This window comes from Cotesia glomerata, linkage group LG1 (assembly GCF_020080835.1).
Source record: "Cotesia glomerata isolate CgM1 linkage group LG1, MPM_Cglom_v2.3, whole genome shotgun sequence".
Classification (NCBI taxonomy): domain Eukaryota; kingdom Metazoa; phylum Arthropoda; class Insecta; order Hymenoptera; family Braconidae; genus Cotesia; species Cotesia glomerata.
The window spans coordinates 37,158,956-37,176,655 of NC_058158.1; the positions used below are offsets into that span (position 1 = coordinate 37,158,956).

General features: G+C 34.0%; 1 protein-coding gene across 1 annotated transcript in view; it reads left to right on the forward strand.

Annotated features, from left to right (window-relative positions):
* LOC123261850 (POU domain, class 2, transcription factor 1-like) overlaps positions 1–17,700 on the forward strand; it is a 75,950-nt gene that overhangs the window by 56,613 nt on the left and 1,637 nt on the right. Inside the window, exons 4-6 of the mRNA XM_044723710.1 lie at positions 3,467–3,523; positions 15,188–15,324; positions 16,058–16,396. Of these exons, the coding sequence (XP_044579645.1) occupies positions 3,467–3,523; positions 15,188–15,324; positions 16,058–16,396 (533 nt within the window). The remainder of the gene's footprint in view (positions 1–3,466; positions 3,524–15,187; positions 15,325–16,057; positions 16,397–17,700) is intronic.

The window sequence follows — 17,700 nt, forward strand, 5'->3', positions numbered from 1 at the left end:
AATTAAATATCTTTCATATTAATCTATATAATTAATAAATTACCCAACACCAAAGATTTACTAATGTATTTATATTTATTCAATTATTTATTTTTATTCAACTCTGATAATTGCAATCATTAATTTTATATATTTAATAAAAATATAATTTTTATATTGTCCAGATGCTGGACAGTTTTCTGATTTATTGAAACTCCAGGCCAGGCGTTAGAGGGGGAATAATTGAATAAAAAAAATTTAGGGCAGAAACTCAAAGCAATTTAATATATTAAATAATTACCTAATGATTTTATTTTCATTTATATTTTATTATTATAATAGCAGGAAAAAAATAAAAAATAGACTTGGAATTGTCATAAAAATACATGTGGGGTGTTGATCGAGGCCAGTTACATAGAAATCTGTCGCCATGTCGGAGGTACAGACGATTATGACAGAGTATTAAGATGGGAGTCTATGGGGGTGACACTAGCTCGAATCATAGAAGAGAGAACTAATAAAAGGGTGAAAAAGACCCTTTTTGTCTGGACCGTAAACGATTGGCACGCCGAACCCTTTCGCATATTACATGTATTTTTATCCAGAAATTTAGCCTCATCAATTTCACATAATTTTTCTTTAACTCATCGAGGTATTTTTATTCTATTTTACTTCAATTATTTTCGCGTTCATTCTTTAATTTTCTAGTCACAATGACGCTTTTCTACGACTACAGTCTCAGCCATCTGCGAAGGGCGTGATCGCAACCACCCCATCGAGCTTGGACAGCAATTATTTTGGAATCCATCAGTTCTATTCGTGTCGAGGATTAGCGGCGTTTGAGTCCGATTAACAGACAGTAATGATCGATAAATTTGTGTTTTATTTTCTTTATTTTGTTATAATATATTTTTTCTTTATTTCAAATTTATAAATTTCCACTAATTAGTTCTCTATAATATAAATAATTAAAATTAACTCTCCAATATCGAGACGATTTGGCGATCATTCGCCCTCTGTTGAAAAATTTCAACACTAATTTTAATAAAAAAAATTGTATAGGACAATTTTAATATCAAGACTTATTAAAAATAATATTTAAAGATATTAGTGAAATATTTTCACAGGAAAAGATGAAGTAAAATATATAAATGGGATTGTAAGTAATTTATAAAAATGATATTTCTTATCGAGTTTATTCTTTAGTAATTGGAGGATAAAAAAGACATTAGTGATATTTAGAAACCCTTTTGACCGATGGGGGGATGCGAAAGCTCTCAACTCTCAAGACGCCGACTTTCTTGGGTACTAGTGACTTAGGTGGGAGATGGTTCGTTGAACAAGGCGGTCACCATGGAAACAGAGAATAAAGTAGGGGAGGTTACAATGGTCGGGGGTTGATTTCTTCATAACGGCCGCCATTATCGCACTTCCTTACTGAACTCAACTCATTATGTCTTACGGCAAGAAAATGTTCTTATTTTTACTTTTCTATTCTTTCTTTATTTTCTATTTTTTTTTTTAAATACGCTTTTCTCCAAGACCTTCTTTATACTTTAATGACATCATTTATTGAACAAAATCTTGTTTCAAACTTTTTTTAATTGTTTCAAAAACGTAACATTTTCTTATGTAACAAACCTAGAGAAAAAAAAATGAAACCTTTTTATATATTTTATATATAGCAGCCATCGCCCATTCAAGTTGCGTATGGTTTAAGCTTTTAAAAATTGATGGTCCGGCAACTGGCATCCACGCAAACCAGATTCAAAGTTGCATTTTGTATTCATGGCAATCGCGTATACCAGCAAAAAAAATTTAGCATCTCTCTCGGGTGTAGACCCGATATGATTACAATAAGTTACGCGCCCGACGAGGCCGTTCCGATACCACACAATATTGTACATGTGTATGCAATATACCCAGCCACAACAGAGTTAACCACAAACCCTTACAAATGTCATTATTAATATTTTAGTTGATTCGCGTAGCAAAAGTTTACTCAGGCTTACACTCGGTGGTAGGTCACTCTGCGCTTATTGTTTGCCTTTTTCAAATATTTAAGTTTTATTTTCTCCCTTCCTCCTGAAAATAAATAATACACTCATTGATTAACTGAAGAAATAATAAACATTATTATTACTCGCAGTAAAATAAATCTGGATCGACAGAATTAAATAGGCATTACGAAAAATGTATGTTTTACCTTCCATACACAAGACACCTGGTGTTTCGATGTTGTTGTTGTTGTTGTTGTTTCTAGAAGAGTAGATCGCATATGCGCTGACCTTTATGAATACTGATGAGTTATACTCTTTTGTCGGACATGCAATTGCATGGTTGTCAATTCAAAAGCTATTTCGGATAAATAATCTAATCTAATAAGTCACATCACGAATGCTTATTAATACTCATTTCCAATAACTATAATTGCATTCCATATTCTTGGTATCGATCAGTCAATATTTATGATTTTTTTTTTTGTGAATAAATTTTCTAATTTAACTCTATACTAAAATTGAGGACAAGAAATTTTTTTATTAAAATATATTTAAAAAAAAAAAATAAAATATTGTTTATAAGAGTGTTTAATACATTTTTAGTTAAAGATAGGACAATATATTTAGCACATCATGAGAAAGATATTTAGGACAGTACATTGCGGGCACAAACGAGGAAAAGAAGCTCCACGTCCAGCTGTATCTTTTTTACGACACTCTTGAGAATTTCCTATACTCCAATAAACCATCGATTGGAGTATCGTCCAATGTCGTCATTCCTGATCAAATATTTTACTGCGCTTCTAAAAGCCTCGTTTCATATTTCTTTTTTCTATCCATATCATTTTTATATATTCATTATTGTTATTATTATTATTATTATTACTCTCCTCAAAATTTTAGTTGAAAAGAAAAATAATTTTGCATACCATGCGGGTAGATTAAATTGTATTAACTAGGATAATTAATCAATGGAATTATAACCAGCGCAGCTGTTTGAATTATCAGGGTGGGATCATGGGGGTTCTTTTGCTTTCAATTCAGTGAGAATAATCACTCGGTCTCGTTTAATAAGGTATATCCAAATAATGAAATGTCATTGGGAAAGAGTAGAGGGTTTTATAGAGAAAAATAGTCCTCGGAGGTCTAAATAGTAGTGAAAAAGAGTCACATATTGAAATGTCCCGGAAGATATACTGCGATAGGAAAGGTAGGATTATCTGAATACAGTCCAAAGTGAGTAGTGGCCCCCAAGGGGGTAGTAGGTGGTAGCCCTACGGGTCACTACAGTCCCCCACGTGACATATTACGGTCATTTCCACTATTATATAGGTATCTTCTTGCTTCCGTTCTATTCCTCCTGATGGCCAAGGGTGTCAAATAGATTGTATACATTTAAATACCAATCGATTATTTTTGTTTTTTAAGAAACATCTGCGCTCTTTTCTCAATCTTAATCTAATCAAATAATTCACTTTTTGTTGCAGCGAGTGACGCACTTGGACGGATCGACAAAGATGTAGAATCTCCAGAATCGATTAACGGTAAGATTAATTTTATTTTTAATCGTAAAACTTTAAATTCAACAATTCCCACGTGAATTATAATTTATGAATGAAAATAATATTGAGTTAAATTCCTCTGGCGGCATATTTATTCGGCCCTTCGTGATGCCCTTTTATCGTCAGGCTAATTATTTCCACGTACTCCGAGCCATAAACTGAGTTGCATCTGTGTAGGGCGGCGCAGTTTGTCATTTGTAACTTATCCTGAGAAGTGATGTTTGCTTTCTTAAATATTTTCAAGCCAACACAGCTTCAGGTGCAGATAAAAATATAAAATACCAAGTAAAAAAAATTAGGATCTCGTAAAAAATAGTAAATCACCGCGTCCAGATAATTCTATGCTATTTGCAAAGTTTCGTCAATTCCGAAGGTAAAATTTGGCGTACCAAAAAATTTTAAGTGTCTGTAAATGCTGGAAATTAGGCAGTTTTGCTAAACGTACAGGAAATTTTGGCTGTAAAGAAAGAGATTATTTCTGTAAGAAAATTTTTTCTTATCAATTTTCCGTAGAATTAGAGCTCGAGGATTAGCTGTTCTATTATTACACGGTCTCATCATCATTATCTGGGTTTTTTTGCGCTCTAAAGCTGCCGACAGGTGTCGCGATGAGTTTACATCCGGTGCAATTTTTACGAGGGCTTTGAAAAGAAAAGGAGAAATTAATAAAATAAATGGCGAGAGGCGAAATAAATCATGGAAGAGTGATCGGATAAAAGTAAAGAAGAGGAGCATGTTGCAATGACATTTTTAGTGGGAGTAGGAGAGAAAAGTTAAAAAGTTTATCCTTCGTCATTTTGTGAATCGTGGATTTTTTTAGTTTATTCCTGGCGGAGTCTTTTCTTTGTAAGATCATTAAAAGTCGCAGAAAGGACAGCTCGAAGCCTCGGGCGACGTGTACCAAAAGGACTGGTTGTGCTCGGGCGCGTAAATCGTTTCACCCCCTTGTTACGGTTCGACTGAAAAGTAAGAGAATGAAAAACAAAAAATAAATAAAAAATTGGAAAGGATCTTGACTCAAGTCAGACAAAAAATCCATAGCCAGTTTTTTATTTGTTATATTCTGTTCTCTCTGTTCTCTCTGACTCCCACCCTTTCTTCTGGAAATCTCGAACCGGTCGGTCGTAACTAGGTAGATCGAGACCTGTCTGCAATTGGACCCGACGATATCTCGTCATAAGAATAATGTTCTACAAGAAAGGGAACAAAATATGAGAACAAAGTATTACCAACCTGTATTTTACTTTAAAACATTAAATCCGTTGTTTGTCTTATTAGTATCAGCCTTCGTCAATTAGTATTTTTATTTTAATGTTCATTCTGTGAATCCCAATTCCTGGTGGGCTTTTGCCTCTCCACTAAAAACGAATAAAACGCTTGAGCTGCTAAAAAAAATATCTCTCAAGAAATAATAAAATAAATACTTAAAATTCCAAATAAAACAAAAATTACATCCTAAGGAGAATGAGAAGGAGCTTGTCATTACGAGTCATTAATACTATACGAGTCTCTGTAATTTTACACACTTCCGATAGGATGCCTCACCATGCACTATCCTCCTTTCACTTTTCTCACATTCACAAAAGTATATGCAACCAATATTAAGAAAAATTTCTTCCTTCAAAATGAAAAATGACTTTATTTAACTTACGGAAGGAATTTACCCAAAAGTTTTTCGCGTCTACTTTGAATATACATCCTCTGATCTAAAGGTGATTTATTAGAGTCCTTACTGCTGCATACCTGTCCATTCAATTGAGAATTTATTGTTAGATCGCTCGACTTTAGGTAAATTTCGTAAAACGGCCCCGATTTATTCAAATAAAACATTTTTTTTCCATATCACTCACAACAAAAGATATTTGTCATCGATAGTTTATTGAATAAATTTTTTTTTTTTTTTTACATAACTAAAGGTATGTATATATTTCTGGCGATGCATCCTACTTGATTGAAGATTGAAGTTAAATTTTTTAGGAATTCGATTTGAATTATTGTAAACCGTTTTGGATGGATATTGAGAATGCAAATAATTTGGAATGGAATAGTGAATAACTTTCGGTGACTTTGTCATTCAAATAGGTTTTAAAGTAGCCATGTCGTTTGCTCTTTCTTCGGTTCTTCAGCATTTTATATTTTTTATTTCTTATTCTTTTATTTCTTAGCCCTCTTTTTCTCTCCTGCATTTCATTCCTCAGCTCCTCTTTCTCAATTTAAAACCACCGCAAAAATCCAGGAACGCTTTTCTATCGACTCTCACTTACTCTCGAACCTTTCCCGAATAAATCCCGCGGGTGAACGAATTCAAATTCACTCGTTGTGAATTTTTCAATGGCCCGCTTAGAATTGACTTATTCATCTTGCTATTTTTTATCCAAGTACCTCTTTTTCTGATCCCAACCACTCAACTTGAAAGTATTCACATGTAAGAATAAATTACCTCACCAACATTCTCCGCTCAAAATTATAATCATTCCATCCAAATTAGCGACATTTTTTAATCCCTATTTACTCAATCTATTTCTTCATTCTTGACACTTCATTGCACAATCCAAGAAGAAGAGTCAAGTATTTTGCTAATTGTGTAAGGGGAAATGAAAACGAGTATACTGGCGAATTCTCGGAAGATCAGCAAAATAACAAATAGCAAGACATTCAAGAGATATTTACCGTGATTATTGAAACTTTGTGTTTTTCATTGACAACATATTCTCACTGCTTCAATCACTTCCGTCCACAAGTTCTTCCTTACTTGATCTAAAACTTCTCCCACACAGAAAAAAAGAATATATTAATATTATAAAGTTAAGAACATTTATATCCTTCAATAGAGATAATGATTTGATAAATTATCTAAATTTTTTCTAGCTTAACTTAAATATAAACAGTTATACATAATTGAGCACAAACGGCTTTTAAATAAATTATAAATAACATAAAAAATATCTAACTATCACGAAGAGTTGTTAAGCGTGAGAACAAAAGGACGTTGATGAAGTAAAGGGAAAAGACGAAAGCATTCGTGTCGTGTACATACATCAGCATCCTCGATGTTATATCGTAGGCGGCGGCGGCGCCATTACATTTGCCAAGAAGACGAATAAGAGGACTAGCAATTAGCAATTAAACCAATAACTGTGCAATTGGTGATTCCATCAATGGAGTGTCGTTCCCACAGAGGAAATAAGAAGAAAAAATATCCAAGACTAAACCGGGCCTCTACTCTTTTTCTTAAACATTCCCTCCCTCTTTTACTCATTAATTCATTATCTTTACTCACTTAAGCTTTTATCCAACACTTGTATACTCTCTTTATTTTCCCATCTTTCACTTAATATCTTCGTCATAATGAGAAATTACTTATCCTTACTTGGTATTAATTAATTAACTCAACTTAATTACCCAAAAAAAACATCGAATGAAACAATTTATTTTATTCGATATTAATTTATTGAATTGAGTTTAACTTGATCCGAGTGTAGGCGATGTTATAGGCAATTAATATTAATTATCTTCATCTTCATCTTTATTTTATTAAACAATATATTTATTCAATAATCAATATTTATGGACACGCTGCTGTGACCAGAAGATTAATTTATTTGTATTCTCGTGAAACTCCATCGTATATATTAATAGATCCCATATTGTTCATAACGACCCAGTAAATATGAACGCGGGCAAATGAAGTCCAATAAATTATCGAACGCCTCCGCCGTATTGGTATCAATGCTATTTTTTTTTCCTCTTTTTCATTACTAATAATAATATATAAGCACAATAATTCACGTTGAATAAAATTTATTTTCAATTTCGTCGGTGAAAGTTAATGTTATTTAATTAATTTGTTTTCGTTTAGTCAGTCAATTACATCTAAAATTTATTATTCAATTGCACGACAGGAGACGGAACATTAATTGTCATTTAGTTATTGTTTTTATGATAATATCTGGTGTATACACTGATAGAAAATTTATGTTGACTCAAGAGATATTTTCTTGATCTAAGAATTTATTTTGGAAGAAAAATTATTATTTTGCTTTAAGAATTTCTTGTTTTGATTTAGATTTTCTTGGCTTAAGAGCTATATATTATCTTCAATCGATACATTTAAGTTTTTCAATTAAAATAACATTATCGTTTAAAAAACTTAAAATAATTCATCAAAGTAGATTTCAAAAACTAAATAGTCTTCAATTGTTATACCAAATAAAAATTATTTTTTGAAAATAAGTAAATTAATGACAATTAAATTTCTTGAATCAAGATTGTTTTTCTATCAGTGTATACTCCCCATCGGTTTATTTTATAATCAATTAGCACCCTATTATCTACTAGCACGCGACGTTCGATGGAAAAATTTTTTTTTTCCGCCTAAAAAGGGGAACCAACCCTCGAGTTTTTTATCCTACCACCAGCATATAAATGCTTTTAGGGGGTGGAACGATCATTGCAACAGGCTGATGAGTAGAGAGATCCTTACTCGGTAGTCAGTACCTCCCTTTTTATTTTTATTATACCAATAAGGGATCGCGATCCAGATCCACCATTTCTCAAAAGTCATTTTTAAAATCAAGTCAACTATTTTTAATTCTTTTCTTAATTTAACAATACATTATTTTACGGTAGTTAAGTTTTATCTGGCTTTCACAGGGAATGATTTAACATTTTTATTATAATATATATAATATATAATATGTCACTCGGTTGTTATTGGATAATAAAAAATATAAAATAAAATAATTCATTCTTCGTATTCTTAAATAAATAATAAAAAATGAAAATGACCCTCTTTTTAAATAATAACAGTAGTTTTTGTTATAGTTAGACAAAGCCGGTAATACTTTAGCAAAAATTCCAATTACAATAATTTATCCATACATGGAAATTTAAAAACCGGCATACAATTTTTAATGGACGAAACATTTTACCGAGAATCGTATGAATCTCAGTAATAAGCCACTATATATATATATATATATATATATGATATAACCGTGATGGAGGCCATTGAGATTTGTTGTAGAGAAACAGAAATAAAGAGAAGCTGCCTCAGGAGTCCTATGTAATTGTCATTTCACAAGAAACCACATCCCTGTCTAGACGACCGTAATTTCAGCAAAATAATCGTGGTTGGATCTTCAGGAATAGCAAGGACACATTTTACTCATCAAAAAATCACCAAAGTTAAAAATTCATTGACTAAATTAATATAAAACAAAATAAATAGCTGTTAGGATTTATTGATGAAAATTTATTTCAAAAAGGTTCAGCTAAAATTCAGTGAATAAAAAATAATTTAAAGAAGGTATTGAGCAGGAGATTTGATGATGAAAAAAAAGTGTGCGTACTCTTGATAAGCCAGAGGGTATTTCACACTCGGACAAGTCTTGTATCGCTGAGAACGGTAATGTAGCGTTATTTAACTCGGTTACCATCCCCTCTAGCTCTTATAACCAGTAGCTTGAGAATCTTAACAGCCTTGGGTTCATTGTAAGACCACACTTTAAAAAACCGGGGTGCTCGTCGGCCCGTGAAAACACCGCGGGGGCGGTGACACGCATAAAATAGCAAACCAACCCTATTTGCCGTTTGAAACACCGTTAGATAGGGTGTCAGCTTGGATCCTGATTCCTAGCCTCTGGCATTTTTTATTCATACTTGCATCGTAACCAGCTAGTATAAAATTCGTCAGAAATAATTAACAGACATATATTTCGGATTTTTTTGCCGTAGCAATAAACTTATAAGCAAAATAAAGGGAAAGAGGAAAGGAAAGACAGAAAAAGCCAGTCAGTTATTTCAGGGTCAGTACAGCGTGAAAATAGAATGTAAAGTGTTCGCTGACCCTCGATGGTATTCTCTAAAATAGCTCCGAATAAGTTGGGGTAAGCATCTTGGACACGGGGTTGGTTTGACGTCGTATGACGTGCCAGCCACGTGACTAGCTTACTAAACTGACAATCACTGGCCTCTACTACGCCGGACGAATGTTAAATGTACGATATTCAAATAATCTCCGTGTTCCACTCGCCGGATTCGCACACTCTTCTCGTTCCGTATGCATCCGCTGTTACATCAGAATATGGAAAACGAATCTGATCGATACCACTGCCTTTATTTCAAGTATATATTTTCAAACTTTATGGAAAAAAAAAACTGCTGAATAATTACAGCTTATAGAATAAATTTTAATATTTAAAAAAAAAAAAAATTACAGTTTTTTGCTCGGAGCACCTAACTGTTAAAAACACTTTCTATTTTTAAAATACCAAAAAAATTTTAAATCTTTCATGGCCAGTCTATAAACTAGACTCTTTCATAGGTTTCTATTCTCTCCCCGAGGGCGCAAATTTCGACTAGAGCAACCTTCCCCTCTAGCGGAAACGCCTTCTTTTATATGCATAGTCTCATTTCCTTATCGAATATTTACCACGTAACCGTGAAAAAGGTCCAAGCGACATATGTACTCTTCTCCAATTTAAACTTTTCCTGAAAACCTCAAAATTTTTAAAATCTTAAACGTTTTTTATTAGCATAAATAAATATAAAATACATAATGGGATTATATCGTGTCTACCCTTCATCATATCGGCACTCGTTATCTCTGTCGATGATTTATTTTAAAGTTGCCTTTACCTATACATATATAACACATAATGTGCCCGAACAGAAACATCTGCGTGATTCTTAAACACCTTAAATACACCCGCTTACATTATACGAGTACCGTGTCTATATATATTTATTTATGTATTTAGCTGCAGCACGTGGCCGGAGGCCAACAAAACTACTGACAAAATCGTGTTTTAGTTCTATAACTTATAACTGTACTCTCCTAGAGACCATACTGTACACAAATTTTATGTTTACCATAGTTAAACCACACGGTGGCTGTATACATTCATTATTATACATCCATACTAGTCCATAATAAAATAACATATAAGAGTATATATAACAGTATCACCCCAACGGAGAATCGAGAATTGAGACCCAGGTCTAACTGTTCTCCAAGTGAAGCCAAAGTGCATCTGCCTTGATATTAATTCACTCTCTCTTTCTCCATCATTGACTATACTTCGTTATCTTTCCAATATCACCATAATATTAAATTATCTATACTACTGTTTGCTTCCAATAACAGAACCATGTGTCTTGATTCGTGCGCTGTCGACATTACCCACCAAAAAGCTCCATAAATTTGTCTTTATTTATTTATTTTGGTCATACGAGTATGATAGGGCCCTTGTTCTAATGATAAAGATATTAAGTAGCCATAGCCGGTGGTATATAAATTAAAAAGGATGTACATCAAGGATCGAGAGGTGTGTGCGTGTGTTGCAAGAAAGAGTATGAGGATGAAAAAAATAAAGATCGAAAGAGTAGCCACGTGCCTTCAGCAGCCAGCACGCGACTAACCTAACGGTTTTAAGCACTCACCCCACGAGCCAACTAAACCAGTCCTCACTCTCCACCCCTTCTCACCCTTTACCAGCTCCAGACTGAAAACATACGAGAACACACGTTAGCTATACCAATACTATTGGCTCGTATTCCCCTGTATCTATATACTCTCTTTTTCTCTCCTTCTATTCTCATCTTCAGTCTTCACCTTCCTTATACACTCTGAAACCTCAGTCCTCTGTTTCTTCAGCTTTCGGTCGCTGCTTCCATATCTGGCCCGAAAAGTTTAATTAGAAAAATAGTTTAGGCCCTGTTGAATTTTTTTAATGAATAATTGCAATTTTTGAAGAATATTATTATTATTATTATTATTATATTAAAGGTACACGCATAGATCTGTTGATATTTTGAAAGGAAGAAGTTTATAATAATGTAAGAGTGTAAAAAGAGAAATATATAATATAATCGAATGATGTAAGGCCCTAATAAAATCGTAAGTCGGTTGACAGGCGACGAATAAAACGCGGAAGATCCCCGCCATTTGTTGTTATGCTGTACCTCCCCCGTATATAACGTATGGTGGGTCTAACGTCTTCTTTGTTCGTCCATTGCGTAATATGTATGTATATGTATGTATTTATAAGAGAGCCAGAGAATGACGACAACGCGGGGAAGAAGCAGATGCTGTTTAGGCATTCGACCAAGTTGATACATGTGAAGAAGAAAAAAACCCTCCACGGTCTAATGCGATCGTGCATCATTCTATTGGGATATATGTTTCTTATTGCGAGATCACGTGTAGTATGTCTTAAGAAATATCATTTTTTTATTTTTATTTACCTTCAAATATTTTATTTTATTTAATTTATACATCTAAACGTTTATGCGGGATGGCCTGTATTCAAAAATCATTTAGAAATGTTCTTTCTGATGAATGACGTCGGCGAGCGTTTCTAAATCAATAATAAATCGATTTCTAGTTAGACTCAAACTTTTGGGAAGAAAAATGCTGGAGATCTAGTAGACGGGAGTTATTCACCGAGAATAGGAAGGATGTTACCGCAAAATCAGGATCCACCGTGAAAATAACGATGTTTTCTTTTTTTTTGTAGTTTAAGCGATTGATGATCTAACACTGTCAGCAATGCACGGGGCTTTTTTTTTTTTTTATTAAATGTGATGATTTTTTTTAAACGGATTTTCCAAGAATTGTTTTTTAATTAAAGTGCAGGTACTTAACGCACGTGGAAGAATTCGAAGGCGAATTTCAGGTGGTTTTTATCACCTGACAAAAAATGCACACGCGTGACTGGACGATGCCCCTAAATTGTATTGCAGAAGGTCAGGTCCGACTAAAAATTCTGTTCTTCGTGATCTATCCCAAATGTACTAGTCACAACGTAGCATTTAGTGCGAGAGAGATAAAAGAAATAGCCTGGCAGCTGCCTGTTGTATGACCCACGGCCCTATTCCTAAATCCAGACGAAATTCGAAAGAACCAATAGAACACGGTTTTTGGGAATAATAGGTAAATGCGGGGGTGATGGATTGTCAGGTCAATATTCTGGTTACCGTGTCACTGGCACAGATCGTCTAATAAGCTTCCAATTCACGTTGCGTAATATTTTATAATGTAAAATGTAAATCCTGAAAATTATTTATTCAGTCATCAAACTTTTTTGTGAATAATATTTAAATCCAGGTAAAAAAAAAAAAAATGTTTTTGGAACTGAACGCGTAATCCCGGGTTTCTTTGTGCGTTTTTTTTACAAAAGTTTAGTTTGCTTGGATAGCGGAAAAAAAATAATAAATGGCGTATCACGTGGTTGTAAAAGAGAGTTAGAAAGCACTGCACCTATGGCAGTTAATGGGTACGCCGTTCTCGGTCTTGAAGGATTCGATAATGGTGTTGAGATACTGCCGTGAAAAAGCCGTTGCAGTCCCAGACTTTTAGTTAACGTTCATTTTTTTTTTTTTTTTTTTTTTTAGCCAGGTAAAATCGCGAATTAAGTCTTTTGGGTAGAAAAGGAGTGAAATGAAAGGTATAGAAGGCATGGATTTCACAAAAAAGTGACGGTTACACTTTAACCTTGCGTTATCGGTGATAGGTTCTGGAAAGGTGTATTATTATTACACCTGGGACGTCAAAGAGTCGCAGTTACACTTATACACATTCTAAATACTTACACACGGATTTTTACTTAAAAAATTGGTGATTTTTTTCCCGAAAAGGGTACGGAAAAAACGTTGCGATGGTAAAACCCGACGAATTCACCCCAAAATTGGTCCCCTTTTAGTCCCACGGAATCTTCTCACGATGAGATGTAATTTTGATGTAAAAAGAGGAAAAATAATAAAAAATGACGACGTACCCTAGCTTACTTTTAACGATGCAAATTTGCTGTAAAAAAGGAAAGTAATGTGTACCTGCCCGTTTAATATTAAAAGCGAAATTGTTCGAGGGTCCCAAAAGAATAAAAAAGTAAAAAAATACTCATACTTATAGTTATTGAATAGATATTGTGCTCGCATCTCCGATCGCAGTTGATCAACTTAAAAAAATTTTATAGCGATTCCACCAATCTAGATTCTCTATTGCGTTTTCCTTTCTTCTAGTGGCTACCTGCTCGTCTTGGGCTTTTTACATTTTTCAAGAGAATCCGCGTCATAGTCAGTCAGGTATTGAAGGAAATAAATATATATGAAGAATAAAAAAAAAAAAAAAAAAACTATAAGTCCCCATGAAGAACAGAGAAAAATGATGAAGAATGAAAACGCACGTTGCTTGAAAAAATAGCGTCTTCGGGGGTTTTTTCTTCTATTATGATTATTATTATTATCCTCGGTCTTTCTCTATCCGACTCACGGCTTACCTGTGCCTCACTTTTATGCTTCCCGTGTGTTTTTTCACAGGATTTCGTTGGATGGGAAGCTACAACAAGCATTATCGTAGTGTACTGAATAAGCATTTTTTTGTACGTTTTTTTTCTTACAAACATTAAATTTAGTATTTAAATTTTTTCACGTCGAGGGGATAAGTGATCTCTTCGTTGGGGTCTCGTAATTGTATGCAATATTGATTTTCTCACATCGACATTTATGAATACAATAAAATATTCAGATTTTGGTGTGAATATTTTTTGTTCCTAACGGATATTTATAAAACTAAAATTATAAGATCGATTTGTTTGGTAGCGAATTAAAAAAAAAAAAAAAAAAAAAAAAAAAAAAAAAAAAACCGTTGGTAGTAAATTTTTGACGCCATCGGTTGTTCAATCGGCTCCAACCGATTATACGAGGATCATATTACAATTTGAAATAAAAAATATCATAGTAGTGGTATGTAGTGTGTAGTTATATAATAATGTATAATGTATAATATATATAACATGGAAGAAAGCAGAAGAATGAAAAAGTGCAACGAAAGTTGAGAATAAAGCACCGAGAGAGACGCCGTCAACAAAATATCGAAAGAGGTGGCGAGGGAGGTCGTCACTAGACACGATGATTGATGTAACGAAGGGTTGTTTTTTAGTAGAGGGGGATAATTCGTCCTCCAAAGGGTTCTACCGAGAGCCAATCGGGTGCAAGCTCGTTCAAACATTCTCCAATAGAGGACTTATGCTCCCTAAGTGGGGATTGTTTGCCCTAAGGGCCCGATTCTCCAGTTTAGAATATACATTGCGTCACTTTGATATTCACTCACCGTCGATCCCTCGACGCGGATCGAGACCGCAAGTGGTACCATTTAGTTTTTTATTTTTTTAACGCGCACATCGTAACCCTTGCGGTGAATAATTAAAATTCAAATTTATTCACTTTGAATAATTAATAAATTAACTTGTGAATATTTAACTACCATTAATATTTATTAAAATGGTGTGATTTAGTTTTTAATTTATCTGACAAGAGACTTTTGGTTTTGTTTTAATTTTTTTAAATGATAACTCTAAATTGTCGTGCTGGATCTCGAAAAAAATATCCATGTGACGAAGGTGAACAGTGACGGGTCGAAGTGCAGTGATTTAAACATGGTATTTATCGAAGACCCGAGGATGATTTTTGCGGATATGCGGCTACATGCCACAAGCACCCCCACAACCACCCCCATTCGTTATCACCGCCATAAATATCGTTCCCAGAATAATAATAATTGTACGAGACAATTTGATAAAAATTTAATCTTAAAATGTCTTATTTTTGTAAATAAAATAACAAAATGTTTTTTTTTAATTCTAGATGCCGACTTACACGGTGATGTCGATGCCCCAGATCTCAGTGGTGATGACAGGAGTATCGCAAGTGACGTCCACGATGCTCACGAGGCTATCTTGGACCACGATTCCATGGACTCTGACCGCGGGGCTCTCAATCTGGTGGGTTTTATTTATTTATAAAGCATATCCGTTGAATTATTCGCTAAAGTGCGTGGACAACTCGACATATTGCGATGAAATGTAGATAGCAATTTACTTAAAAAAAAAACAATTTTCTCGCCACCTTGCTAATACTACAGGTGCGATCGTGAACCTCAACCGGTTAATTATCATTGGTGAACAGATGGGGACAGGGTTCTCTGTTCTTTTGAGTAAATTCTCACCACAAATATTATAAATTAAAAAATAAAAACATCGTACAAGTTTATAGTTAAAGTGTATACTTACATACGCAATCTTTTATTTTAATCTTCTTGCTTGACGTAGACGTATAATTGATATGACGTGTGCATACAATTATACTTATTTAATTGCTGGTTACCCCAACAAGCTTTATTCTTTTGCTTGTTCTCGATAAAATCGTAAGAAAAATACCGACCAAGTTATAGTTATAGAGTAAATAGATACCAGAATTCGTTGGGTTTTTATTTTATTTTATAAAAAGACGAAACATCTGGCGTTTAAAAAATTGGTACACCCTCATTCGAAAATCGAGTGTTTTTTACGTTCAATAATTTTCGTACGAAACTAACGGGACTAATAAAATATCAAATATTTGATCAACAAATTCATAAGTCAATACAAAGTAAACTAAACAGAGATTTTTATCTCAAGGGAGGATTGAATTTTCTCACAACAAGTTAAGTGTATTAACGGGATTTGAATTTATCAGGTTACAGATGTGTCACAGCGGAATAGCAGTGGTGGTACCAGCGGGAGTGCATCATCCCCGAGTTCCGGGGTGAGCAGTCAGCTAACCGGAAGCCACGCTGGTGCTGGAAATTCCCCGGCAGCGTTGGCGGCCCAACTGGTCAGCCAGCAGTTGCTGATGCACGGATCTCTGGGCGCTTTAAGCTCCCAAGAAATTCAGGCACTTGCATCGACTCTTCAGCAGCAACAATCGCTCCAGCAATCGCTGCAGCAGCATCTCCAGCAGATCGCAATGTTCCAGCAAGCTAATCCGGCGACGGGTCAACTTCCTGCACAAGCGCAGTTTTTCTTACAAAATCAGGTTTGTCCGATCTTTAAGTTCTCTTTAAGTTCATTCCCATTCGCACAACAAACTCCTCATTTTGTCATTTTTTTCTCATTCTGTAGTGCACTTTACAAGATTACTACTGATTAAGATATCCCACTGGATGGATGTGTATATTTTTCCTCCATCAAAGACGCACCTATCTGATCCAGACTTTTAAAGATTCAAGATTAGGTTAAAAAGATCCAATCCCTCTAACTGGGATTCACTGACGACTCACTTTGATTACCATTGAGATATTTCCGTGGTATTGTACGTCACGGTTTGTCACGATGTTTAGATTCAACAAGAATTTTTTATCCCTTTTTCGTTTTAAATCTTCACGAAGGTTTCTTCTAAGTGATAGGGTTCACTTCACTCACTAGAGACCCAAAAGAAATTTTATAAGTAACAATTATAAAAAAATAAAAAAAGAAACCTAAACCCAAAAGGAAATAGCTCTTTTGTTAATGAGCATCTCTGTAGATATTGGTATCTTTTCAAACCAAAAAATCACCTTGCGTCGTCTTTTGTTGCCTCACACGTGGCAAGGATCACAAATTTATATAATATTTTTTTTAAGAACCCTTTACCGAATTATATTCGTTGTCTCGGGTTCGTTATAAAGCGACACACGACCTCAATGGACGAATACCCATCATCGTTTCTAACCTACGATCCTTGACACGCGATCCAAACAACCACATTCCTTCACTCTGTCCATAAATATTTTCGCCACCGGGTATTAGAGATTGCAAAACTATTTTACATTTAATATTTCTGAGAAAGTTTCGAAAAAATATATTTATTTTATCTTTTTTCGAGAACAAATTTATCATTAATTTTTATAATTCATTCAAATATTCTGGTAATAAAAATAAAACTATATCTAATCAGTAGTTATCTAAAATAATTTTTATGTTTAGTGACACAATCTCTTATCAACCATCAAAACTAGTTCAATGTGATGATAAAGAGTTGAGATAGACAAGTAGAATATACAAACAACAAATAAATTAACTTAATAATCTTAATAATAATATTTTTTATATCCACAACAAGTTTTATTGTTAAGAATAAAAAATGAGAATAGAAAAAGACACGCGACTTGTAATATTATATTCGACATACCAAAGACCCAAGGGTATGTTACTCTCGGTATATAGTAATCGTTTAGTCAAATCAAAATAAGACCCACCGTGAATAAGAAAGGGGTACAATGGATTAGATTATATATACATAAAATCAATCCCACGTGCTAACTTTTTTTACCTGTTCACGTGCCGACACTTGATTTATCC